Here is a 26734-nt window from a genome sequence, read left to right on the forward strand (position 1 = left end):
TTACCTGCATTAACTGTGTGAACTCACATTGATAAATGGCTTTCAACAGCTAATTAAAAATAATGACTTCAAAACCTGTGGTAGTGCAGAACTGTTTTATTAGATTTTTGTAAGAAGTTTATGTTATGGTTCGTTTCACTGTATCCCCAATTCTGTATCCCTTTTGTGTTGTCTGTATAATAAGGTGTTTTGTGTCAATCATCCCATACCTCACATGACATGTAACATCCCCTCTGCCCCAACCCCCCTCTCTGGGGCAGCTTGCCTATCACTCCCGGGGTCCCTCCCAGATTGTGAAATCTCCGTGAGAGAGCTTCAGGTGATAGGTAGCCTGGGGGGAATTCCTTTGGCTCTGGATTTTAGTGGTCTGAAGCTTGGGGGTGGGCACACCTTGTTACCCCCTGAAACCCCTGATTTGTTGTCTTGTTGTATCCTCCCTGGGACCCTCCCCCGCTTATAGGGGGTGGGAGGGAGGAGCAAACTCTCTCAGCCGCTGGGTTCTCCACCTAGAAGCTCTCAGCCGCGGGGTTCTCAGCCTGGAAGCTCCGAGCCGCTCGCCTCGGAGCTTGGAGATCTCTGCTAATAGACATCCTTTAACCTGCTAAGCTGAGAGCCAGCCTTTTCTCTTCTGCTGCTGTTGACTGTCACCTTTGGGTCCAGCTGCCAAGCCGAGAAGCCAAAACGAACTGGAAACTTTGTGTCTGTGTTGACCCGAGCTAGCTGGAGGTTAGCTCCCACCCGGAGCGGGGACACAACCGGACATAAAAACCCCAATTCAAGCAAATAAAAATAGGTAACATGACTTAATCTTTCACAGATCAATTTGAGTTTTTTTCAGTAAAAATCCATGGAGATGTAGAATTATATAAATCAACTTACAGATAAAGAAGCATTAAATATTGTAGAGTTTATCGAAGTTATCTACCTGTTTTATAAACTGTGTAGCATTAAAAAGTTCACTGCAGCCATACAGGACATGTTTGCCTTGTTTACCCTAAAAAAGAAAAGTCCATAGGAAATCAACAGTTTAACAGAGTAGTAGAAGATTAACAAGCAGTACTTCTTAAAGCATCTACAAAAGGAAATTAAAGGATATACCAAATTCTTTTGCACACAACAGTATGCTAGCCTCCTCTTGTAGGCTCCCTGTGGCTTGCAATTTTGATGACACATTTTCAGTATGCTGAATTGAATTTGGACAATACAGTTATTTTAAGGCACAATCTACCTTAACGACAGTTTAAATATTTGCTTTTGACATTGTGAGATAGTTCATTCTAGCACAGAATTACAAATAATTAGATTTGAAGGTTTCTCTTAATTCTTCTACAAAAAAAATCCCAGAATGTCAAAGCTGAATGAACACTGCTTCCTGTTTTAGAAAGTTTTAAAATACTTTCTCTGTGCTTTCAGAAGCAAACTGGCAAAATGGATAGTGCTTAGAAAAATAAAGCTGTGAATAAAATCTCTGTGGTATCTGCTTGCAAGAACAGAGCTGTTGATTTTTCTCTTTTTTTATTCTGGAGGAAGACTGATTGAATTTGAGAATAATTAATAAGCTACATCTGTGGAAACAACAGATGCCAGAAGTCTACCACATGGCAAAGCAAATTTTGTTGGATAAGACTGTGACACCTGGGAGAGGCACACAGGTTTCCAGGTGGTGGGAGGGAGAATAAAGGTTTTCATTAGCCTTCCTTGTTTTTTCAAGAGCAAAGGGCTAAGTGGAATAAAGGTGAAGGAGTCTTCCCCTTTGGCAGGTCACCTCCCACTGCTCAAGCACACAGTCTGAGTGGAGAAACATACAGCACCCTTCTGCTGTGACAACTGTGATGAAAAACCTCTGTTCACAGGTTCCAGGAGAAAGCGCGTGTCCAACTTCTGACTCTCCATAAGTTCTAACATTACCATTTCCACAGTTTTCAGTTCCTTCTGTTTTACAAATGACCTCCTGTTTGCCCTCTTATTCCTCTGAAACTTCAGCTTCCTGCCTCTTTGCATGAGGTGCTGAGTGTTTAACTTGTCATCACACAAGTGCCCTGTATGTACACATCCACAGCAAACCTCAGCTCTGTCAGCATGCAGCTACAGTCAGGGAAGGGAACTAACCTCTAGGGCATTCTGGAATTTGTTTTAGTAGGAAGTAACAAATACTCATCCTCTTGGGCATCTTTTGGATTGATATAGTAGCTAAAGTGGCTTTGGACAGACTATGGAGCAAGCTAAGTGTTTGACAACACACTCTGCCACAGGCAGATGCCTCAGTGAATTAGTTATCAAGGACAGTGACGAGTGCTAAGCCAAATCTAAATGATTGCTTTAATTTACATTCCAATTCCAAGCCTTTCCTCGATCCAGACCAGCTCTGGTCCAAAATGGCTGCCTGTTAGAGGGAGAAACTCAGCACACACGTTCTGACTTTGCATTCTTCAAAATTAACCTCCACAGAAAACTCTCACGTGCTTTGTAGAATAACTATTTTTTCAACGACTAATGCTCTATATTTATTATTTTGTGAAAAGCCTCAATCCAGTCTGCCAGAGGACAGGACAACTGTACCATGAACAAAGTTAAGACCAGGAAGAAAGAATGGAGCTGTTTAGTAACAGCTGCTGCCGTTAAATAATTTATTACCTTCTTCAGAATTTTACTAAGGTTACTTTGGCATTTTTTTTAATTCCTGGAAAGTGCTTGAATACCACCCCTGCCTCCCAGGAAATGTAATGTTTTAATTTTTCTCCATCCACTGATTTTTGGTATACATGTATTCTGCTAGTCCAGCCAGTTGGAACCAGAGAAATCAAATCTGATACATCAGCATTACATAGTTGGTTACATATTTTCTTACTTGTTCACACGACACCTTGCATGACTTCTACACAGAATTAAATGATGCAGTTGAACAAGAATAAGCTTCTATTAACACAGTAGTGAAAAATTCTAACTGTGCATAAGTAATAAATACTTAGATATTGGTGTCAATCTTGTATTTGCTTTAACAGCATAGTATTTGCATTATGTTGGTTTCTGAAACAACATACTTTATGCTCAAGTAAGATTGTCATACAATAAAATGCTGTTATCTGCAGGTCTGAGCTTGAACTGACTCCATATTGTGAAGTTGCATACAAAAAAAGCACTGGGGTATCTCTCTTGCAAGGTTTATGAAAACTAGATCATTCTGAGTAGTTTCTTACTTTCATGGTTATGATATGCTACAACAAAATAAAAGAGAATGCAGTTTAACAATAGCACATGAAAACAGGACTCTAAAACAGGTTAATTCAGTTCGCTACATCTGCTGACAGTTGGTGTGTATGAACACAAAATAAAAGAGAATGCAGTTTATTTACTCAACTCCAAAGAGCAACATGAGCAAAATACCAGAAACAGTAAGTCTTTGTTGGTCTGAATTAGTAATCCACAATTTCTACTGATTTCTTACACTCCTTTTTTCCCAGACTCTGTATAGAATAAGGATGTTAGGGCTAATTTCACAGACTTTGTCTTCTAAATACTTAATATTACAGAAAACATGCTCAGTTTTCTATGAGTAAGTTAAGGACTACAAGCTACAGAAGTGCACATACCTTTATGTAGTCAATAAGATTTTGATATTCAATATAATTGCCTCCTCCAACTACAAACACTATGGCCTAAAAGGCAACAGACATATTATTAGAGTATGCATTCAACTTCTTAAAATTTCAGTAGTGATATACCAGATAATTAAACCTATTAAAAAAAAAATCACAATCACACTGTAGTCCTAAAAGAACTGGATACTGAACCACTGCTTCCTATCTGAAAGAAGATATTTGAAGTTTTGGTAGGATGCAGAATAGCGAGCTGAGAGCTTTTGACATATCACTCTCTTCTATTAAGATATACTCGACACATATACAGTTTCAACATGCTCCTTTTTTTGTCCAGAGATGTCTCTGGTGACCACAGGAAGAGATAAAATATCTCCACGGATGTTTAAGAATTCATTTGGGCCATAAATAAAATACTTCTATGATAAAGAAAAACACTTTTTCATAATTTTTTCTCTTCCCACCTAATAACAGTAATAATTTATAATATTGCAGGTAAAGGCCATAAGTATTTTCAGGGCTATGTTTAAAAGAGTCATGACTATAAAGAGCAGAACTAACAGTTGTATTGTTGTTGTGAACATTCATTATCCAAAATTGTTTGACCACACTACATGAATTTTATATAGACTTTATCTTACTACTGACATCTATAGCCATACATATATCTAGGATACCACATGGTATTTCTTTTGTTCCTGAGGATAGTTAGGACATTCCACGAGAAGTCTGAAACATTTGTATATTGCCAAGGCAAATATTTTGTTTATGAAACTTGGTAGTAAGAGCAGATAATATTTTTCCTATTTGTAAATATTTATGTAGAAAAATACTGAAAGTTACAGGCATTTGTATGAAATAACATTCATTATTTTGCTTTTTTTCCTTTAACCACAGAGGCTCCTTAATATAATTGTTTACATTGATGCTGTTGTTTAAGGCTGGACAAAGGATTAAATCTATAGAGAATTCTCAAAATCTGGTTTAAAAATGGGGGGTTTAAATTGCTCACTTCGTTATGATATTAGAAAATCCCCATAATTACCTCCAGGAAAATTTTCTACACTTCTTTCTCCAGTATTGATTAATACTTGCGTACTCCTTTGAAGATGAAAAGCTTCAGAATAACAGCTAATTATAATTAATACCAGATATAATTAGTCTAAGTGCTTTTTTGCAAATAAGACCTCTCATTTTCTTAATCATGATCATCAAAAATGACTGTACTTCAGGATTTATTTATTTTTAATACATGAACATTGAAAAATAATTTCTAAGTGACTTACCTCCTGGAATGGATTTTTATTTCTTGGAACTGAGCTATAAGAAATACAACACAAATTTAATTATACATTAATAGAAATACACAAAATAAGCATCATGCACCCATCATATTTATGGAGTACTATATAATACAAAACAAAAATATAAAATAGAACACTAACTGCTTTTCCATCTGTTATGGAAAATCACTCCTTCTACAGGACTGAATACATGAGTAGATAGAAATTTTACTTCATAATTTCTAATGTTGCTGTTTGAATAATAAGCTTTATGACAACAATTCTTCCATCGTTTAAAAGCTCTAACTATAGTGCTGTTACCTAGGAGCAAATACAATAAAAATGAGTAAAAACTGTCATCATCACCAGAACAATTCATGGCACTTAGAAATCCTGCCTTCTGCAATCTTAGCTGGGTAAGCCAGTCAGTTTGCAGTGCCTGCACACACACACACTTATGCTTCCAAATCTCAAAAACTACTCGGCATCAGGTATGTAGGATTAGAACGATTAAGGGAGCAAGAGGGAAATTACAAGTTTGGGTGGTGCAGACTCTCCTTCTCCATTTGAATACATGGGCAGGTAGCAGGAGGGAGAGAAATCTCTTTTCCTGCATCACTTTGCACCTTCATGGGAAGGGGAAAGCAAAGAAAAAGCCGTGAAGGGTCAGTCTGCTCTCCTGCCCTTTGCTCACACACTGCCACTGCCCTCCTGCCCTGTACTGGCCTGCAGCCCCAGGCAGTCAAATCCATCTCATGTTCCAACATAGCTTAAAACCACTGCATTTTCCCCTTCAAATCACCTTTTCCCCTATTTCGAGATATTTTCTCTGAGTGACCCAGAACAACTGACTCAACACAGACTCCAGTGTATCAGAAGAATAGGTTTTAAAATGGAATAGCTGTATCTAATGTATTTTGTCTGACAGGAACACTACAGCCTTCCCATAACCAGAACTGTTACCCCAATTCTCTCATTTTCTGAGCGTGATACGACAAACCCACAGACATTTTGTGTCATCCTTTCAGAGGACAAAGCCTGTTTATACTTGAGGTAGGCTTTACACAGGATAAAAAGACAGAGTTTTGCTAAGACTGAATTACAGCAATGCATTTACTACTCTATTTAAAACATAGTAAGTAGGAATGCCAGTATTTCTTAAAATGGGAGTAGATTAAAAAATAAAATCAGTCACTTTTTAATTAAATCCATTAGTTATACTATTTTATAACAGTATTTTGTCAAGACAACTAACATATGTTTTTATTGTCTATAAAAATATTTGAAGGGAGAATTAGACAAACCACTGTATGAGTTCTGCTGTCATGCCCAAATAGGATTTAAGGAATATAACTTGAGTTTACATACAAATCTCAAACAAGAAATTAAAAGCTACTCCCTATGATGACTATTATAGCTACACAGAATGCCACGTTTATGAACTGCTGTAAATGAATAGTTCTACATTGTTTAAAGCAATGTAAGAACTATACAGAGTGGGCAAAAAATTGAGAAAATTCTTCAGCTTAAGTAAAATAAATCTTTGCACTTTTGCACAAAATCCACCAAAAAATGCTATAAAAGCATCGCAAACCAGTGACAGTTAAAATCAAAATGAAACATAAAATACTAGTACTTTTTTTCTTTTGATAATTTCAAAATTTGCTTATCTTTGAAATTATATAATGTTATACTTTTCAATAAAACACACATATCATCTGAAATCTATGTCCTCTTACTTTCCATGTTTTGAGAACAAAGTAGAGCCAGACTTTTCCTACAAATAACTAAAACCAAGCCTGGATCTACTTTATCCACTGATTCTGTAATGAAGCGGTGCAGCTAAATGAGATGATCGTTTTCCCACAGATTTGATGACAGTTATTTTTAGAAGGAATATCAAAATTAAGTATCTTCTCTGTTGCTAGGATATTAGATTAGGTGAGACTATCAGACTATTATTAGTTAAAGATATAGAGCAAAAATAAAGATTTATAAACTTCTGATGTAATTCCTCTTCCTCTCTTTTACTGGAAAAATAAAACTATATCCAAGCTTCCCTTCATATGCACGTGAACATAAAACGTGCACCTACCTAAACAAAAGTGAATGCCATCAAATTTTAATCTTTTTTTTTTTCAAACTTATCAACAAATTACTAAACAAAGGTTGTATTCAAATCAAAATTGCAACTGTTTAAAAAGTGAAAGAAATTTTGGTGCACTACCCAATGACTATTTAACTTCACAGTAAAAACTCACTCAGTTTCTAAGAAACCAAGCAGTACAACAATGAAGAACTCTTAACATTTATTATTGCTAAATACTAATGCACATTCCTGTGACTAAACTAATGTTTGGTCATGTTAGCACTTATTTTTTTAGATTTTTTTGGCAGTGTTATAAAAATTTATCTGATTGATCCAAGTTCCCAGTTGTGAATTCCTTCAAGACCAACTGTCTTGACTTAAAATTAATGATTAAAATAATTACTCGTAGTCAGCAAGTAAAATAAAATAGATTTCTTAAGTTAGTCTTTTCATGGAGTAAAAGGAAAGGAGCAAAACTCACCTGTCACTGCCTCGTAGCATCTTGGGATCAAAATACCGGTAGTCATCTGTCTCCTATTAAAAAGTATGTTTTTATCTCAAAAGACTGGAATTTTGGCTAATGAATTTTTCCTTGTACAAATTATAGTAAACAGTTCAAACCAGTATTATTTCCCATCACATCATTCAACATTTATTGTGGTTTCCACTAGTATTTAAAAAGTTTGTATATAACAACCAGTTATATACAAACAGTTAGAAGCTATGAAGGCTCCTATTGAGCTTTTTATTTCTGGTTCATCTAAAATTCACTGTCACATACTTTCCAAAAAATACATTGGATGCATAATAAAACCCAACAGAAAGACAGTATGCAGAAAGAAATATTGTTACCAGCTTTAGAGGAACACTGATGGTCAGTTATAAACATTAAAATTTTCCAGGTTACGGAGATCTGCTCTTGATTTAACATCATAAAACAAAACACTTCTGTGGCAATGAGTGCTGAGGACGAGACAGATCAAAATCTGCTACTGTTATGTAACTTATCCTTCTCATTTCATGATTTATGACTACTATTAAACCAAAATTGAAGAAGAAATGAGTTCCACAAAAATTTCCAAAGTTTGACTGTCTAAACTACAGAAAAAAAATTTCTTCACACAGAAGACTGAAGCACTTTCAATATTTTTATTGGCAACAAGCAGGATTTTTGCCAATTATTATGGAAGAAAAACAAAACTTCTTAGTAACTCCTTCTGACAACTTCTTGGCTTTCTCCTGTTGCTATACTACATTTTCATCCAGGTACTGTGAAGTTTAGTTTGTCGATAAACTGCATGCAGAACTACAGTTGATTTTATCTGTGTGCTTACATGGAAAGACCTCTGAATTCTGATGATTCTGTAAAGCAGAAATAACACTTCTTGAGTAGCAGACAAATTATCTGGAGAACTTACTAGAGCTCACATAGCATAACTACCTCTAATACTAGAAAGTATTTAATATACATGTGGTGGTTACACGCACATAAAATAAATCTATTTGATATTACAAACTTTTATATAATTACATAAAATAACTCTCCTATCCTGCAGTTTGGCTTTTAAAAAGAAAATAATTTAGATCTAACTTCCCACTGAATCTCTGTAAAATGCTTTTATATGCTCCACTGGGAATTTCAGCTATGGGAGTCTGCTAGAATTCATGATTTTCATCCCTAAAGGTGGTTATTAGTGACTCTGGGGTAATGAGAGAGCTGGGGATGGACAGATATTGGTAGGCTAAAACTGAGAAGTATTTGAAAAACCCTTACATGGGATAAAGAGATGCATTTCCTCTGCTTATTAGAGTGAATTACAGATTAACGACAGACTAAAAATCAGAGTTAATAAACACATTACAAACATTTACTCCTGAACGTATTACTGCTGGTTTTTGACTGTGGACTTGTATAAGTAGACACACAAAAAGCGGTAAAGCGATAGAAATGTGATAACCTAGGGATTTTCCATCACTGCTGTTTAAATACCCTATTCCAGCTGAAATCAGTGCTGAGGGTGTAGGGAAAAGAAGTCCTAGCAGATTTTGTTTTAAGAAATAGCAGGCCTGCCAATAAAAACAACTGCATAGAGCTTTTCTTACACACAAGTGAATCTGTGACTTCCATAAGCAATTCCAGAAGAAAATAAATACGTCTGAATGCATAAACTTAGTTTTCAATATTTCAAATTAAAATGGAAAAAGATCCATGGAAATGTCATTGACTTTCAGTCTCTATTTGTTTTTCTGTAGAATCTAACAGGACTGATTTGGATAAAGGAAACCTTCTACTTTCAGAATTTTTCTTTGTAATGCATTAAAGGTATATCTTGAGTCTGAAAGGTACCATATACACTGAAAAGGACAGTATGAACCAAAATACAGTTTCATTAATATATATCATAAATAAGATCTATCTACTTCTTAAGTCAATACAAATGTATTCACTATATTGACAGAGGCTAAACCACTTTGTAAGGGTTCACTTTTCAAAGATTTTCCTCACTCAGTAATCAAACCATTTTCTAGAAGATCCTTAAAAGAATCTCCATAACTCTATAGTAAATGATGGTCAATTTCATATATATGGATTAAATTTTGTGCATATCTAAGATTTTTTTTGTTTGTTTATGAAGATTTAAGGTTTTACTCAACCTCTATTTAATGACACCAAAACAAAGCAACTATGTTGAAGTTTTATGAACAGAATGTTCCTTTATTAAAATACAACCTTAAAAGCAATTGCCTAAAATTGTGCTTTTAACAATAAATATTATATTTTAAGATACCCACAAGTAACTGATTACTTTTTTAAGGTCATACTTTTAAGGAATGTTTCTGGGTATGTTTTTCAAGATAACTAACTATAGGTGTAACTATAGTGAAAGAATCTGGAAAAATTCTAAAAGCTAAAAGATAGTATTATGGCCCATAAGATTTGTTCTAGCTTTTCCTGCTTCTGAAAAACTTGGAAAGTATGGGTGGCATGGGTGTAGACTCGTTTGTCCTTGCCAGGGAGACAAAAGAAACAGCAGAGACAAGCAACACACAAAGTGATTTACAGACATCCCCACAGGGTTTTGCACAGGGTATCACTCTAAATAGATTTAAGATTTCAACTGACAATAATATATGTGAATGCTTGTATGTACATTTAATACATTTCCTTTATTGTCGCAGTTAATATCTAGAAAATAAATTAATTACATTCATTGTAATAATTGTTTGACTTCTCAATAATCTGCTCTCATTTTGCATTACACCTTTTATCTGTATGTACATTTCATACACTAATTACTGTGGTTAATATGATTTCTTGAACTATAAAGGAGACTTTTTTCTGTGTTGTAAAAATTTAAAATCTTGAACTTTTTTTCCCTCTCCCTTTGTGTTTTGCCTGCAGTGCAGTAGTTTTCTATTCTGGGGAACAGAATAGGACCCCACACACCAGAAGACGAACAGAAGCCACAATGGTTTATTTCCACGCATTGACCTTTTCCAGATACAATTTCACTTCTGTTGGTAGCACAGCAAGTCTAAACACATTCCACAATGACTCTCTGGCTTGCTTCCTTTAGCTGAAACTTACTCCCAGACTTGCTGTCAGTTTTCCTGCAGGTTAGGAGAATCAGTCCTTAGGGATTGCCAGGTCTCCTCTGACTTGAAAAGTGGGATTCCCTGTTTTGTGCCCTGAGTATCAGCCTCTGCCACGGCAGTGGAACAGGAGGCTGCTGACTGACAGATTGGCCCAATTGCTGCTTTTTAAAGTGAGAAGATCAATGTTTTCTCCAAATTATCAAAGTGCTGGTAGCTGTTTCCTACTAAGTAAAATGTGAAAAAATCAAGTCAGAAAAAAGCCTCATAAGACTTGTAAACTTTTCTAAATCACCTCCTAAACTTGTAGCCTGAGGAAGCGGATTAAAAAAAAAAAAAAAAAAGTTAATTTTTTCATCTTATCTTATCTGTAGTTTAAATTTCAGCTTTCCAAGTGTTCTGGGTGACCTCTGCTGGCTGACTAAATAAAGTTTGCCCTGTGCATCTTTTCCAAGTCTTTCAAACAGGAACAATCCACTAACACTGTCAGCGTCAATTTCTTTGTTAAGAGAAAGTAAATTATCTGCTAAGAATCATGATATATATAATCTATGAAGTACAGTTTAAGAAAATAAAGGATTACTTGCATGTTGATAATTTTCATATTTTACCATTATTTTTCTCCAGTTAATACCATGAAGGTGAAAGGAGACTAAGAAGAATGCTAGAACTACTAACCAGTGGGAGATATTACAAATTGTATCTCTCTGATTGACGCTGATGGCATTAAAATAGGAAGATTGATATGGAGTGGGAAACATATTAAAGCTTTCTAAATGACTTCTAATAGGTGATTTTTCAGGACAAGTATGTGCACAGGTTGGTCGTATATAAGGAACAAAATCCATGGCAAGAAGAATTATTTCATGCATAAACACTCAGGCCTACTTTGAGTTGTAAGTTCTAGCAAATGCCTTGGGTGTGTAGCTAACACATAAGCACTCAAAAAATTGTAACATATAATTTAAAATAGTCTGAGTAACTTTTCACAGAAACAAGGCAAGAAGTGGAATTTTCTGACATAAACCACCTCTGCTCGCAAACAGAATGAGTGTATCAGTAGCAAAATATTTTCCTCTACATAGCAAAGTTTAAAGATGTGGGAAATGTAATTTTCCCTAATACAATCTCTGTAAATATTTCACTTCTGAAACTGTGCTCTTAAAAAAACCCCAAACACTTTGATGCAAAGAAAATTTCAGTTCATAGCTTAATGTAGAAATTTAGGAGCTACAGAAGCTTAGTATAGCACAAGTGTAATAGAAGCTCAGAACAGGAAAAAACTAAAAAACATTAGTTCAATGAGACACAATAAATTGTCATTGTTTAGACTATTCTAATAAAAGAGGTCTTATTAAATAGTTATGAAAATGGTGCTGTTCTTGAAATACAGCATGATTTGATTCAACTGCACTACCACAAAAAAAATTAGCCATAACGTTACATATCACAGCCTCAAGATTTCATTTGCTCCACCTCTCTCTGTGTGAAGGCAATTGTACTCACAGGGTTTGACTTCATCTCCATAAGGTTGTCCAAAATACGTGTGACTGGCAGGTTCTGTAAAACATAATGTGAAATTGATGGAATGCTGAAAAGCTTACTAAGAACTATTCCCAGGCACACTAATACTTATGGGAGATTTACAGAGAATTTAAAAAACTATTTTAAACATTTTTCCTCTTATGCTTTGTAAAGGTTAAGCTTAATTTTTTATCACCTAAACTATTTTTTTGTAAAAAAATGCAAACATCTGAGGTGCATATAGCTAGGGGATAAAGATAAGACATAAAGTGCGAAAAAAGTGTGAAGATAGGAAGAGAGCTGTATTTAGGTATTACCAACATATGCAGATGTGATCAAATATGAATTCTTATTAAAATACATTGCAGTTAATGAAAGAATTTTAAAGCTGATGCTGAGAATTAAGTGGGTGATTCTAAAAAACCCCCTAATATTATCAAAGAAATGGGTATAAAAAGCAACCCTGGCAACAAATGTTTGGATGACCTGCAAAGGAATAAACTGAGGTGAAATTTAAGATTACTGTTCCTTATTTAACATGAGAAATGTCAGCTGGGACAAAAGATCTGAATATTAAAGAGTTAATCTACTTCAGTTATAATAAACTGAGGGTGAATTTACATAGCAACAGGATTGGAAATGAGTCTTGTTGACAGAATGTATCAAAAGAGGACATTCCAAAGGATGAGCTACATATTAAAAATAAAAGGTTAGCGTTAAGAGAAATACCCCAGACCGAAATTAGGCTTACAAATCTGAGGAAGAAAAGCTTCTCACCTGGCTACCCTAAAATACCTGGAGAAGAAATTAAAAGCCAGAAAATGCATTTCCTGAAAACACTGGCAAATTGGCTTTTTGCTCACTCAGAACGCAACACAATGCAAGCCATTTTGTACAGAATAATATTAACTCTTTAAAGCCACGCATTTAAAGAAATGACAAAATATTTAATACAAGAAGAGGAGGAAGCCTCCTGGAGAATAGAATTATTTTCTATTATTGCAAGTAGCAGTTTATCTGAAAAGTTCTCTATAAAATATAACACACAGGCAAGCTGCATATTTCAATTTTCCTCAGTCATGTGGCATTATATACCACTGAGTTGTAACCCTGCAATGCAGCTTATCTTTTCAATCATTGTGAAATTCCTGCAGAATTAACTTCATTAACTACTACAAAACTGAGACCCCAATTTTAAACTTTTATGTGATAGTTGATACATTTAATGTATAAATCACGTAATTTATGTAAGGTACCTGTAATGTATAAATTATTCAGTCTGTATAACAGGCTGAATAAAGAGTGACAGTGATAAGATTAAGTAGGTCAGAAAGATAAACCTTTAGTTAAAATTTCATTTTTTTTAGTTCTGATGCGTTGTATTTCTAATTTAAATTCCGACTCTTCAACTAAATTATAATATGATTTTTTTTTCAGAAATCTTGATGTGAAAATACTACAGAATTAAAATTCTAATCTGTAAATAAATATTTATTTATTGCCATCTGATGAAAGTACATATTGGGAAAATAATGTATCATCAATAGAGAAGCAGGTTTCTGGGAACCACAATTCAACATTCCAGCTACAAGTTATACAACCAGTTTCCTTTTTGTTGTTGTTTGTTTTCTTGGGGGGTGTGTGTGTGTAAATTTACATGCAAGTTATGCTCAGAAATATTTTTAAAAGTTAAGTGAATGTTTGAAGGTGGTCATGTCATTATAAACATATTTGTATTTTCATGCACATTACAAGATTATGGTTGCTGTACATTACACCTATATGGGAAAACAAGAAGTTTTTGAATTGTAACTAAACAGGGAACTAAAACTTTCAGCCTTTTAATCACTCTGGAATAGATTAACTTAATGCATGTAGTTCTAAGTAAAGACACAGATAGTTATATATTTTGTTTATGAAGGTCTAGTCTACTTTGAGTATTCCACGGCTGTTCTTTTTGTGCTGCTGAAATCAGTCTTAATTGCTACAAAGAGGTCTTCAAAGAAAATGTGAATTATTCATTACTTATCCAATATCTGGAAGTTACAAAGTGATACATCTATCTATAAGCAGAATTTTATGTTAACTTTTTCACTGTACAATGAATTTTATTAATATGACAAAAGTACTGAAATTTGTTTTTCCAGATGTTCACAATACTCATTATAGACATTTTAATTGTTTTTATAAACTTACTTGTTGCTTCAGTACTAAGTTCTTCACTCCTTCCATTACAAACTGTGATCCTGTATTCATAACACGTGAAAACAGACTGAAAAAACAAAATAAAGATGATGTGTAAGATATTTTTGTTTAAAGTTTGTATTCTTAAGCTTTATACTGACATCCAATTCCCAATAAAGTCAATAGGACCTAAGTACCAAGTAATTCAGTTTGTCATAAAAGATATACTTCGTATCACACGGCAGGCAAGTATATGGGAATACGCTTGTAATCTACCAGATAGATCCTCACCTGTCAGTGGGAGTCTTGGATTCTAGTCTTTCATGCACTGAACAGTTTATTTTACAACTTCAGTAATATAAGGATTTTGAGGTCCTCCTTTCAAGTGGGTATCTTAATCACCATGGTTAACAGAGATGCTGAGCATCTCCAATAAACCAAAGAGCAATTTTTCTAAGTGAAACAGCACTAGAATTCTCTCTAACCATACTGTGCCACAGATTCCTTGTGACAGGGCATTCCTCAAAGTAAAGATGGCAATAAGGACTGAAATCCTCTGAAGAATGGAAAGACCCAAGTCCCATAACCTGTATGGGATATATGTAACCTTAGCATATTAACCCTAGTAATTTTCTTCTCGTGCCTTGAAATATATTACTACACCTTTCAGCAAGTAGAAGACACCCAGTCCAGGACATTCCAATGGAATAGCAGTGTGCTCTTGCACCCTTGACAGTCTCCAAGCCCAGGAGAGAAAGGATTTTTGAACATACAGGCTACTTAAGGCTGAAAGTGATGGTGTCATAGACCCAGTTCCTAGTGCTGAATTCTTCCCTGTGAGAGTGCCATTTAATGTGCAGGTGCAAGAGAGACACTGCATTAAGATACTTCGGATTTTAGTCACAGATCCTTTTATTTTCTTTCTGTGTGTACTATAACTGTAAAGGGGAAATGAGTGCTTGTAATTAATTGTCTGTAACTTAAAAATTTTACAAATAGGGAGACGTTTTGTTCTGGGCCCTGTATAACACTACCACCACTTTCAGCACTACTAAAATAAGATAAAAGAACCCAAAGGCTTACAAAAAAACTCATCAAAAGCATACCCCAAAGGTTTAGGCGTAGCGTTTCCATAGCTGGTTGGAGCTGAAGCCATCTTAGTGAAAGCCCTGTGAAAGCAGGGATAGAAATAAAGTTTTATCTTCAGGTACACACTTCTGTAGAATGTTCCACTCTAGTCATTTGAAAGTGAAAAAACTTCTGCATTTCAAACTCTTTCAAGAAATATTCATTATAGCATCCCTCTTTGCCTACAATCATAATAGGAATTAGATTTTATAGTTAAAAGACAAAGATTTCATTCAGATACCATGTAAAACTACATTACCTGATATGCAGATACCATGTAAAACTACATTACCTGATATGCAACATGGACTCCATAGTATGAACTAAAAAACTTTGCAGTCTGAACTAGGACAACTTTTCGTTTAATTCAATAACTTGACTCTGTCCTGGATCATTAATAGCACTACTACATGTCATGTTCTACAGTGTTCTGGAACTACTAGAGCTTAGTTTTAAAATAAGATCTGCATGTTTTACCATAACAATGACAGTAGAAACTTACACCAAACGAATGTTTAAGGTAATTTACAATTTAAGAGAAGTAACACAATAATTCCTGAATACAATGCTGGGTTCTGTAGACCCTGTTAGCCTCATATAGGAGAAAAAAGAAATTACTTACTTCCATTGCTTTATGTAGCTCAAAGGAGCAAGATTACAACCTGCATCCATCAGTGCTTTTTTATACTGCTCCAAATCAATCTGAAATCATAAAGTGGAGAATTATAAAAGGTTGAAGCTTCTTTTAACTCCATGTACAAAGACAAGATATCCTTATCTAAATATTAAATAAGCAATGCAAAGTTAGAGCATTGACCCAAGTCAAAAAGTAATTATAAGTCTTAATCCTATTTCCTACCAAGTACAGAAAAGCAACTTGACATAAAATTTGCTGTGAAGAGATCCTATTAAACTGAACGGTGTTTGTGGAATTATATTCTGTGCCCTTTCAGATATGGAACAGTCTTTATACCAGCATCAACTGAATGCTGGTTTCTATAGAATATCAAAACAGTAAATAATAAAAAAGAGGAAGCTAAATACATGAATGCAAATACTTTCTATCTGCCTAACCAAACAATTTTTTCTATCAGATAGTTTCTTTGGTGTAAGAATTTTCCTTTAAATTAATCATTTTAAATTCAAAAGAAATATGAAGAAATTGTTTCCTAAATTATTCAGATATTGGCAGATGCATTTGTCCTTTATTCATCTGCTAGTTGACTGACTCAATCATTATCGAATATATGAAGATGGAGTGAAACAAGGCATGATTTGCTTTATCTACTTCTTCGAGCAGTCAAGCAAAATAATAGAAAGCATGCTAAGATGTGTCTTGCAGTAACTCTGGTCTAAATATGTCACAATATAATATTCCTTCTTACTAGTCATTCATATCCTTTGAAATGATGGCTAAAGCTTTGTGAGCAGGTTTCCTAGCAATAAGACAAAATTTATAAAAGGTTTTATAATTTCTTGAGCATTTCATACTTCCCTTTGCAAAGAAGCAGAAATATCTGCTTAGTTACTGAAATGACACAGAAAAATCCTTTGTGGTAGAATCTGGTGTTGGAAGCTGTAAAGAACATAGGTACCTCTGACGGTGCCTGCGCTGAGCTTATGTAATAGATGAGAAATAATCGCATTTTGTCTTCAGGAGTTCCCGCTGCAGTAAGGAAAAAAAAAAAGAATTAAAACCTACAATTGTAGCTATGCTGCCACATTAGCTGCTCTTCAGCAGCCACACATATGTACATGCAGATCTCCAGTTATGACAATAATTGTTTTCGATAACCACGGCCTTCATCAATGTGTGAAATGGTAGAAAGACATACAGCAATTTTCTTAAGAGTTGGGTTAGATGTGTTCACTCTTTCTGAAAGTTTTACACTTTCCCCTTTTGTTTGTAGTAAATATTGTTCTTCATATAACATACTAAATAAATTAGGCAGAGAAATTATGACTTATTTTATGTGGAGATTGCAAATGTTATCTGGAAGTATGTCGATGAAAAATCAGACTAAAGAAAAATCATATATGTAAAAACCATAGTGTATATTTTTAGCTCTACAACTTGCTTACACAGCTCTATGGTTCACGTACTGAACAATCCTTGAGGACTGCAAAAGCACTTATAAGAACCTCAGGTTTGGAAAAAAACCCAGAACTTCCAATTTGCCTTCAGAAAGGATTTCACCTCCTAAAACCTCTTTTGTTGGAGAAAAACACTTCCTATTCTTGGGAAGCATTATTAATATGAAATCAAAACTCATCTCTCCAGATCAAAAGATTGATGTAGCCACTACTTAGACTATAAACTACTACATCACATTTTGAACACCATCTTTTTTATTTTTTCTAGAAGAGAATCACTGTTAGTAAAGATAATAGTTTCAAATGAAGCATTAAGAAGTACAGCTTCTCAAAACAAACATTTGAAATTAAATTCATTACAAAAGCCTGATTCTTTTAGTACAATATTTTATAAAACTGCACTTTTTGTACTTGCGGGTAAGAAATTACTTTTCTTTTCTGTTTTGTTGTTTTGGGTTGTTTTTCCCCTACTATGGAATGTGGATCATGTCAGCAGGAGACCATCTGATCTAATCTGCAACTTTTATTTATAAGTGAGCATATATTTAGTCTGGCAGAAGGTTAAGAGTAAGCGCTGTCATAATGAGCATTTATGACTTGGTACAATCTTCTCTGCAAAGCAGGTTTTACGACTTTACCAAATACCAGTAAGTCAGAAGATCAAGAACTGAAGGAATTTTGTATTATCTAAACCAAAAGCAGCCTTTCAAGGTAGAGATCCACCTGGAATTCACTTGGGCAAAAAAAGCTGTGCTAAACAGCTGTAAGGCTCAGGTCAATTGTCCGTCAAATATTCACTGCTTTTTCCTAGACTGCGATCTCTGACAGCACAGAGGGGCAAACTGCCCAACATTCTGAAGAAAGCATAACTTGGCAAACCTAGAACAGACCAATTTTATGTTCAATTGAAAAACCAGCAGGCAGCCCTTAGCTCCCATTTTATCACTGCTCCAGGCTACAGCAACACCCACTAAGCTGGAAGGCAGCTAACAGTCCTGAGTGGTAGATTAGAAGAGCACAGTAACAAATGGGAGGCTGGAGCCTGGAGCTGTTAAGTGGTCACATCCATGTGCTTTCGAGAAGAGCTCTGCAGATCCCGTTGTCCACAAGACAAATATCCCCCTACATAATGCCAGTAAATAGTTCACCAGTGGAAGTACAGGAAGACTTGATGTATTCCTTAAAAATGTTTTCTGCTGGTATTTCTCAGTGAATCACACAATATGAGGCTGGACGGTTTTACAAGACAGCATGCCTGGAAATAAGCACTGTGATTTAACTTAAATCTTTTTCTTACGTAAACTTAAACCTAGGCAATGCATACAAAATGTTAACATAATACTGTGAAAACCTGAATACTTCACTTATGAAGAAAAATTCTAGCTTGTAAATCTAATATTCTTTGTGTACAACCCAGGAACCTTGCAAATAGAAATGTTGGTATGATATATCAGGCTTGGAAAACAATTTGCTTTACACTGTAATCTAAAAAGGCATAGAAAATATGGATTTAGGCAAGAAGTAATTGATCCAGTAGGACATGCAAGCATAAAAATTTGTTTTCATATCTAAGTTTATGCAAACATAAATCCTGAATTAAAACATGAAATATTAATTCTGAACATGGAAAAGGACTAGTTTGTATTGATGCTTAATAAAAGTATAGATTATACATATTAGCTTCATATAGAAAATGAAATGTATGTACTGAATTACAGCTTGGTGCCTGACATTAGATTTTCTGAAAGTTTATTACTTTCTAGATGTGACCCATTATGAGAACTTTAAAATTTTAGCTCAGATTTCTACCAACTGTGCACTATTTCTCCTACTGCCTCTTGATTATACAGCATGGACACTATTAAAAGACTTTCGTAAAATGTCAGCAGGATGTATATATACTCCTTCTATAAATATCAATCATTATACAAACTCCAAGCAGGCATTAAGCCCAGTATGTAGCTCTAAGACTACACACATAATCATGCAGTAACAAAACATTTTCTTAAAGAGCACGCTGGAAAAAGAGCAGGAATCCTGGGCCTCTAAATGCTTGAGGTTTGACAGCGTAATTGCCAGTACGCAGACAAGTCAGAGATCGCAATTTAAGTTTTACAATTTTGCTCTGCACGTTATTTTCTTCCAGCAACTGGTATCAGATCATACTGAAATCTGTCAGAGGGTTATGACCCACATCAGGCTGTGACAAATTGAAAGAACTGATGCTGGAATAGCACAAAAAGCTGAGGAGTCATTTGGGTCTCAGCCTTTCTGAGAAAGACCCCTGGTGACCCATATCTGACACAGAAGCGGGCATGCATTGCTCGTGCTCTCACACGATGAAAACGGACGTGCCACAGCTGAATCAACACATGCAAAGCTTCAGGTGAGTCCCAGTGAACTGGCCAATTTACATCCCTTCTCTCCACTTGTCCCATTCACCTCTTTCCTCACTCAAGCAGGAGCTACATACATTACAGCCCCTTGATCTAATCAAATTCTATGAAGTTTTCATTGTGTTTGTGAGGTAGGTGTATGTTGTAAAACATGCAGTAGGATTTTAAAGAATTAGTATTGTTCAGACAACAGAATGCCATGCTACTACATACTGGAAAAGCACACCAAAAAAAAAAAAATTGACCTTCAAAATTGAGGGGTTAGAAAAGGATTTTAGTGGAGCTGTAGAAGTTACTAATATTTTGAATATTAGTCAACTAAGTTTTAAATTCTCTAGACTGCTACTGAAGATCAATCAAAAGCCTTTTTTTTTTTTTCACAAATCTTGCACAGGTTGCCCTTTACCAACCCTGAAATCCAAGCAGGTATAGATTTATTGTGTAGCTTAACAAATTTTATACCAAGTTCAGATTTAAAGTACTCACCATCTGGGTCAGAAATCATATCCAGAAGAGATTTATCCAAAGTAGATTTGCTCATTATTTTTTCCTCATATTCAAAATACACATCCAGTTTTCGACTCTGTTTGAGAGTAAGTACTGGGGTTAATATTTTAAAACTGTGAAAGAGTATTTATTTCCTCTTTTAAAAGGTATGTAGCTATAGAGATGGTTTAAAAAAATTATTTTCAAATAAATTGTCACTAAAAGTAACTAATGCTTGCATTATAATATGCTTTTATTAACTCTCAGAAAGTCGATGTGTATTTAATTATCATGCTAAAAGTGAAAAAGCAAGTTAAGCAAGGAGTGTCAGACGTGAATATTTAACTGGAAGAGTAGCTTTGTTTTCAACGATGGCTTTGCCACAGCTGAAAACTACATGCCATCAGACACACTGCTATGTTGTCAAAGGAAAAAAATAACGGTCAAGTGAACATTACGTCCAATTTATTCTGAACCTCCAGGCTCTTAGACCACAAGACAATTATTCAATGTAGATAAATGTGGGAAATTCCTTTATTAATCAAGGTGTTATCCCGAAGAAATATTGGCAACTGCCAATTGGGCTGGCACTGAAATACTACCTCAGATCAAAGGCTTGCAGTAATTCACTCACACCAAAGATGGAGAAGTTTATAATTAGATTATCTTGTTAACACTGGAAAAGAAGTCTCTCATTATACAATGACAGCTAGATGTCCTGAAAATCCTTTTTAGGGAGGATGTCAAAGGGACTATACAAAATTATTGAGGCAAAAGCTTTATGGAAGACATCACATGGCCATGCAAGTAATGACTGCAGTGCAGCACATCTGCACAAACAGACAAGCTTTGCACTTATTGATCATGGTCTTACAAGCTAAAAATAGAAAAAAGCAGAACTTATTTAAAAATGTTCCACTACAATGCAGATCATTATGTGTGTTTGAACACTAAAATGTAGCATCCCAACAAATATTACAGCTACTCAGCGTACAAAACCTTAGTATCTGGTAACTAACTAAACCCTGATGTTTGAACAGATTCAGCAATGTATTGGCTCAAACAGGAATCTTCCTCTCGCTGCTTTGAAGTGTGGCAGCTCCACATCATCCCCGCTGTGAGGCTGAAATATTGCCAGAGGGAGCAAGAGTCACCTTGCTTTTCTTGGGTTAAGCGATTTGAGAAATTTTGCCTGATAATGCCAAAGCATTTAAAACTGCTGGGCACCTTTTATCCAGTACAATAGCTGCTGTAATGACAGTACATAAAAACTTTAAAAGTCTGGTTTTCACATATTTCTGAATTCTATTAAAATTATTCCTGAGATCAAAAATAAAATAATAATAATAATAATAAAGTTATTTTACCACCTCTCTCTCTTAAAAAAAAGGGGTACTTTTCTAGTGTAAGGCTATCAGGATATTTCACCTTCTGAGTACTGTAAGTTCCTCAAAAAAAGAGCTGGAGAGGAGAAAACAAAGTAAAAAAGATATGAATTACAAGAATATTTTTATACTGAAAGCATATGGTGATCAGCTGGTAGTGCAGGTAGCTATACAAGGCTTCCATTTCTCAGTCACCACTTACTGAACTTCTTGAGAAGAGCAGTTACTTGCAAAGCAACAACTTAAATTAAAGCTTTTGCGGATGCTTGCAATGACAGCTTATAAACTACAGTGAAGAGTACTCAGAAATGATCCCCTGCTACTTATAGGGGCAGAAGAATGTCTCCTGTTGATTGTTATAGTGACTATGACTACACAGAAGATGCATGAAGTGAGGGGAAAAAAAACCCAAAAAACCCAAAAAACCACACCAAACAAAAAAACCCACAACACCAAACTAGAGCTTCTTTCAAGCTATATTTACCTTGAGCTCATGTTAAAAGAGTAGAATAAAGTCTGAATATAACTGAACTACCAGCCCTTTTTCCAAGATCTTACATCAGGTGCAATTTGGTATCTGGTAAATCATGTGAGACCACAGTTCTACTGCATCCTGGGGATTTTCTGTGTTATAGTTTCCATAAATCTCTCTAGAGACATAAAGCAATTGCAAAGAAACCAGTACAAATTTTTAAGTATTTCCATTACATTCACTTGCTTTTTGTGTTTTATCTACTTTTGCATCTTGTTAAGTGAGGCTAAATTCAATGTTTTTATGTTTAAAATATTTTTCCCAGACAAAAGGCATCCAATAAAAAAGGGATTGTCTTGAAATGTGGAAACTTGATCTTAAAAAGTTAAATATATTACTGTTGAATTTGGCAAAGCCCATATTATCTTAGCTGGTGATCTGTTTATGAGAAATTCATTCAGATGGCATGCAAAAATGTACAACATAAAATGAATTGCTGATTCTCTGTATTTGTTTACAGATCAACTTCTAAATAAAATTTCATAATTCAAACATCAATTACTTTCAATTTTAAGAACGGATTGACAATTGTTAACTTACTTGGAGCACAGGCTCTGTAAAATTCTTCTCAGCCATGTGCAACTTTATGGCTGTTTGACTATGGCTGCTAAACAAAACAAATTACCAGCAGCAAAGAAAATTCACTGGTTGCACAGAAGTGCTATACTTAGAGCCCAAACTGAAACATTAATGATACATGTACACTCACTCTCTTCAAAAATTTTGCACAATTACTTTTGAAGAGTGAACTCAGCAGTCCTTGAGGAAAAAGCCACAAACTGAAAATCCCAAAACTTCAGGTCCACTTTTTTTCTGTCCTAGACAGTGGACAGATTGGTTTTTTCTACCCACAATAGGGATGTCAGAGGTAAGCAGCAATGTAAAACTTTTGAGACTCTTTCTGATGTGACAAACTAGAGGCAGATAAATACATAGGTCTATTCAGCTGCTTCTTCACTAGGAAACTAATGAGTTACTAGCAAAGATGCTAATTAGGGCAATATTTTTCTTATACTGGTTTGTTAGGAATTAAGTGGACACCTAATCAAATTTTATATGGGTTACTGAATAGCCTTAAACACTGCTTTTTACCTTTTGATAGACATCCCAGATATGCCACATCAATGAGACAGTTACTTCTCGAAGAGCCAACTTGTCTAAGAGTTGCTGACAAGAAGCAGATGTCCCATTTAATTTAAATAAGTGCGATTTTGCTCACTCAATAGCAAACTCAGAGACATGCCAAGAGGAAAAGCTGGGTAATAGGAGCTAAACAATCCTGTAGATTCAATAAAAAACAGCAAAGAATAGGTTCTTATGGGTGCCAAACAGGCAATTAATGTGAAGAAAATCAATAATAATAAAAAATAATGAAATAAATATGCATTTACATTTACGTTGTTCTTTTTCTGTCTCCTGCTCTTGACTTCCTACTATGGCATCTTGTTCCACACCAATCTCATTCAAGAGACCTTTCTGGCTGCCCTTTCAGGAACAGAATTCTATATCACAGTTAAAGTTAAATGCAACACTTCAGCTTGCTTTTTTAAAAAAAATGTATTTGTGAAAGCTTTCAAATTATCATCTTTAGAAACAGGCTGTTTTTAAGCCAAAACTTACTTTAGGGAAAATTACTGAAGTGCATGGGAAAGTCTACTTGAGCACTGTACTCCAAAATGAACACAAAATTCCTTATTTTTAAAGCAAGTAAGTGGAAGCAGGACCCATTAAAATCTCTTAGAGGGTCATTTTTGTAAAAACTTGTTAGAAGCTCCTCTATCCTCTACACTACAACAATTCCTAATTTTAGAGAGAGAGAATATGCAGAAGATAGGAGGCATTTTCTAAGAAACTATCTGAGGTCTTTTTCAAAGATGCTGACAGAAAACAACCAGAAATAACTGCATCCAGAACAAGGGAGGCTGGTCAGGTAATTATAGAGTGCTGCTATCAAGAGGAAGAGAAATTCTGGAAGAGGGCTGGAAGTAGCAGTTACAGCCAATTCCTTTTCACTAAACTGCACAGAATGATGATAGGAAGGTCACTGTAACTGAACTCAGAAAAAGCTGTTTTTACTAGAAGGTTACTGAATTACCAGTTCTGAACTACAGAAAAACAGCCTGGACCACTGTGACATATATAACACCTATCACTTCGCATGGTGTAAGACAAAAATGTAACCTGATTTAAAACAGAGTACTTAAAATAGTAGAATTGCTTTAAAAATGTGAATTTGAAAATTTGAAAGGCTATTGTCAATCCCAATGAAGGGGATCTCAATTAAGATATCATTAAAAGTATCAGACCTTGAGATGAAGCAAAAGTAGAGATACACAAAAAATCATGTAGGAATTAAAAAAAACCCCTAAACCAAACAAATAAAAGTAATTTAAGACAGACAACAATTCATATAAAAATCTGCCACTTGAATTCACATCTGTAAAATTCTAGCAAGAGGTTATCTAATCTACTCCCCAGCCATCATTTTAGAAAAGTATTATCTGTGCATCTTTTTATGTTCATGATTTAACATACATCACTAATTCTATTCATATTAGAATGACATGGAAAGATAAGCATTACTTGAAACTTTAAAGCAGCTAGATAGGCAACTCTAGCTCTAAATCTGTTATCTGTTGGGTCCAGACCTTCAGTCACCAGCTTCAGCAGAGGAAAAAACCCAATAAATGCAAAACAAGGATGCAGTTGTTCTAAGTGCTGACAATAAATACTTGATGGTTTGCTTCAAGTAAAAGTGATGCATACTTTCCATTATTTCACTTAAAACTTAAGCCAAAAAACTGCCAGGACCCATAAGTATGTGATTAATTTCTTGTTTCCTCTTGCTGTGTCTTAGAAAATGATCCAAGAGAATGTGGAAAGCAGCTGTAAACTGAACATTAAAATGTGACCACAAGAAAAATTAAATTCACTTAGTATATCTAAAGCAGTGCCTTCTTTGCACAAATCCTTATACATGTAATGAAGAACAATGCCCAAATAATTAATACAGTAAAATCCCATAATGGAAAATGCAAATAGTCTATTTTAAAATATGAATGCATTTCCTGATTATTTTAGAAGAGAAAATACAGTAACCTGAAGAACAGCATAGTGCCTCACTAGCCCCTCATGACCTCAGCACTTGCAACACAAATTCTCTTATCCTAATCTGGTTTAATTATTTAACTATATAAAACCTGCTAACCACAGAGTCAAGGTCTCGTAAGAATTTCTTTTAAAAGTACTGGATGAGACAATGCTCGCTTTGAGAATATTTTTGAGGAATCCATTAGGTAGCATAACATACTGCATACTAAAATTCCACAGCTCAAGATTGATACTTTTACTAACACTGGAGGATGAAAAGAGAGGAGAAAAGGGTCAGGAGAAAGCAGCCGGAACAAACTTCACATTGATTCAATTAAAAGGCTTTACTATCGGCAAATTTCATTACGAAAAACGTGTCCATCTGCACTAGTTTAAGACATTTTTCTTAATATCTGGAGACGAACTGATGCCTTCTAAATCAAAAGAAAAGATGATGGAGATGTACATATCAATATATTGAAGAAACTGCATGGCCATTTGTCTCACAATTTTCTTTGACATTTAGACAGTTAGAAGGTAAAGAGCCTGAGCACTTTGCAGTACCAGAATTAAGAATCACGAAGGAACGGACCACCACTCCTATGGTACTCCCTAATAGCAGGCTCCCTATCAGAGCAGCAAGCCAAGGGCTGGTTGAGTGCCTAGATAAGGCAATTCCTTCCACCTTTAGGTAATCGAGTGTGTTGGTATCATCTAATGCATCTGACTCCAGCTCATTGCCAATAGGATATTGGAAAGCCAAACTGATATTACTGCCATTCTACATCTTGCTCTGAAACGTTTTTTCCAACCAACAAATCATATATAGAATACTACCGGTCTAGGCCTGCCATTATCATGCCAGTATCTTTACTAGAAAAGTGAATTTACAGACAAGGCATCAAAGTATCAATATTGTTGACTTTATTTCTTTTCAGTGGTATTAAAGTACTGCTTTTTAATTGTCAGATACGAAAACTGACATACTTAATAGTGCAAAAGCCCATATACTAGCCCCTACAGTAATGAGCCAAGCACAGAGAGACACTTATTACCTCTTCTCTAACTTTATAAATATGTAAAATTAATTTATTCATTTAATTGCAGAATTAATCCTTTGTTCATATAGAATACTTCAAAAAATTCAATAGCAATAATAACTGAGGACAGATCACACATTCTTTACAAATGTTAAAGCTACCTTCAAAACACATGGCCTTCCATGAGTTTTAAGTAGCTTGGGGTAAAACTCTCCAGTTATTGATTTTCAGTGAGACTGGTGCTTGAAGCACTTTCCAAAACTGTAAAGAATTTCAGTGTTTCTGAAAGCCTCATCTACAATTTCTGTTTTCA

At 35.0% G+C, this 26734-nt stretch overlaps 1 protein-coding gene across 3 annotated transcripts in view; it reads right to left on the bottom strand.

Moving 5' to 3' along the window:
• SCFD1 (sec1 family domain containing 1) overlaps positions 1-26734 on the bottom strand; it is a 50877-nt gene that overhangs the window by 2034 nt on the left and 22109 nt on the right. For 2 of the 3 annotated variants that reach the window (XM_040067423.2, XM_040067424.2), the window contains exons 15-24: positions 20375-20471; positions 16994-17064; positions 16021-16100; positions 15377-15439; positions 14283-14358; positions 12069-12122; positions 7450-7502; positions 4883-4916; positions 3591-3656; positions 926-994 (exon numbers count right to left, since the gene is read on the bottom strand). In XM_040067423.2, the coding sequence (XP_039923357.1) occupies positions 926-994; positions 3591-3656; positions 4883-4916; positions 7450-7502; positions 12069-12122; positions 14283-14358; positions 15377-15439; positions 16021-16100; positions 16994-17064; positions 20375-20471 (663 nt within the window). Of the gene's footprint in view, positions 1-925; positions 995-3590; positions 3657-4882; positions 4917-7449; positions 7503-8200; positions 8331-12068; positions 12123-14282; positions 14359-15376; positions 15440-16020; positions 16101-16993; positions 17065-20374; positions 20472-26734 lie in introns of those variants that run through there. The other variant, XM_040067426.2, reaches the window with a different exon arrangement.

This window comes from Hirundo rustica, chromosome 6 (assembly GCF_015227805.2).
Source record: "Hirundo rustica isolate bHirRus1 chromosome 6, bHirRus1.pri.v3, whole genome shotgun sequence".
Taxonomy (NCBI): domain Eukaryota; kingdom Metazoa; phylum Chordata; class Aves; order Passeriformes; family Hirundinidae; genus Hirundo; species Hirundo rustica.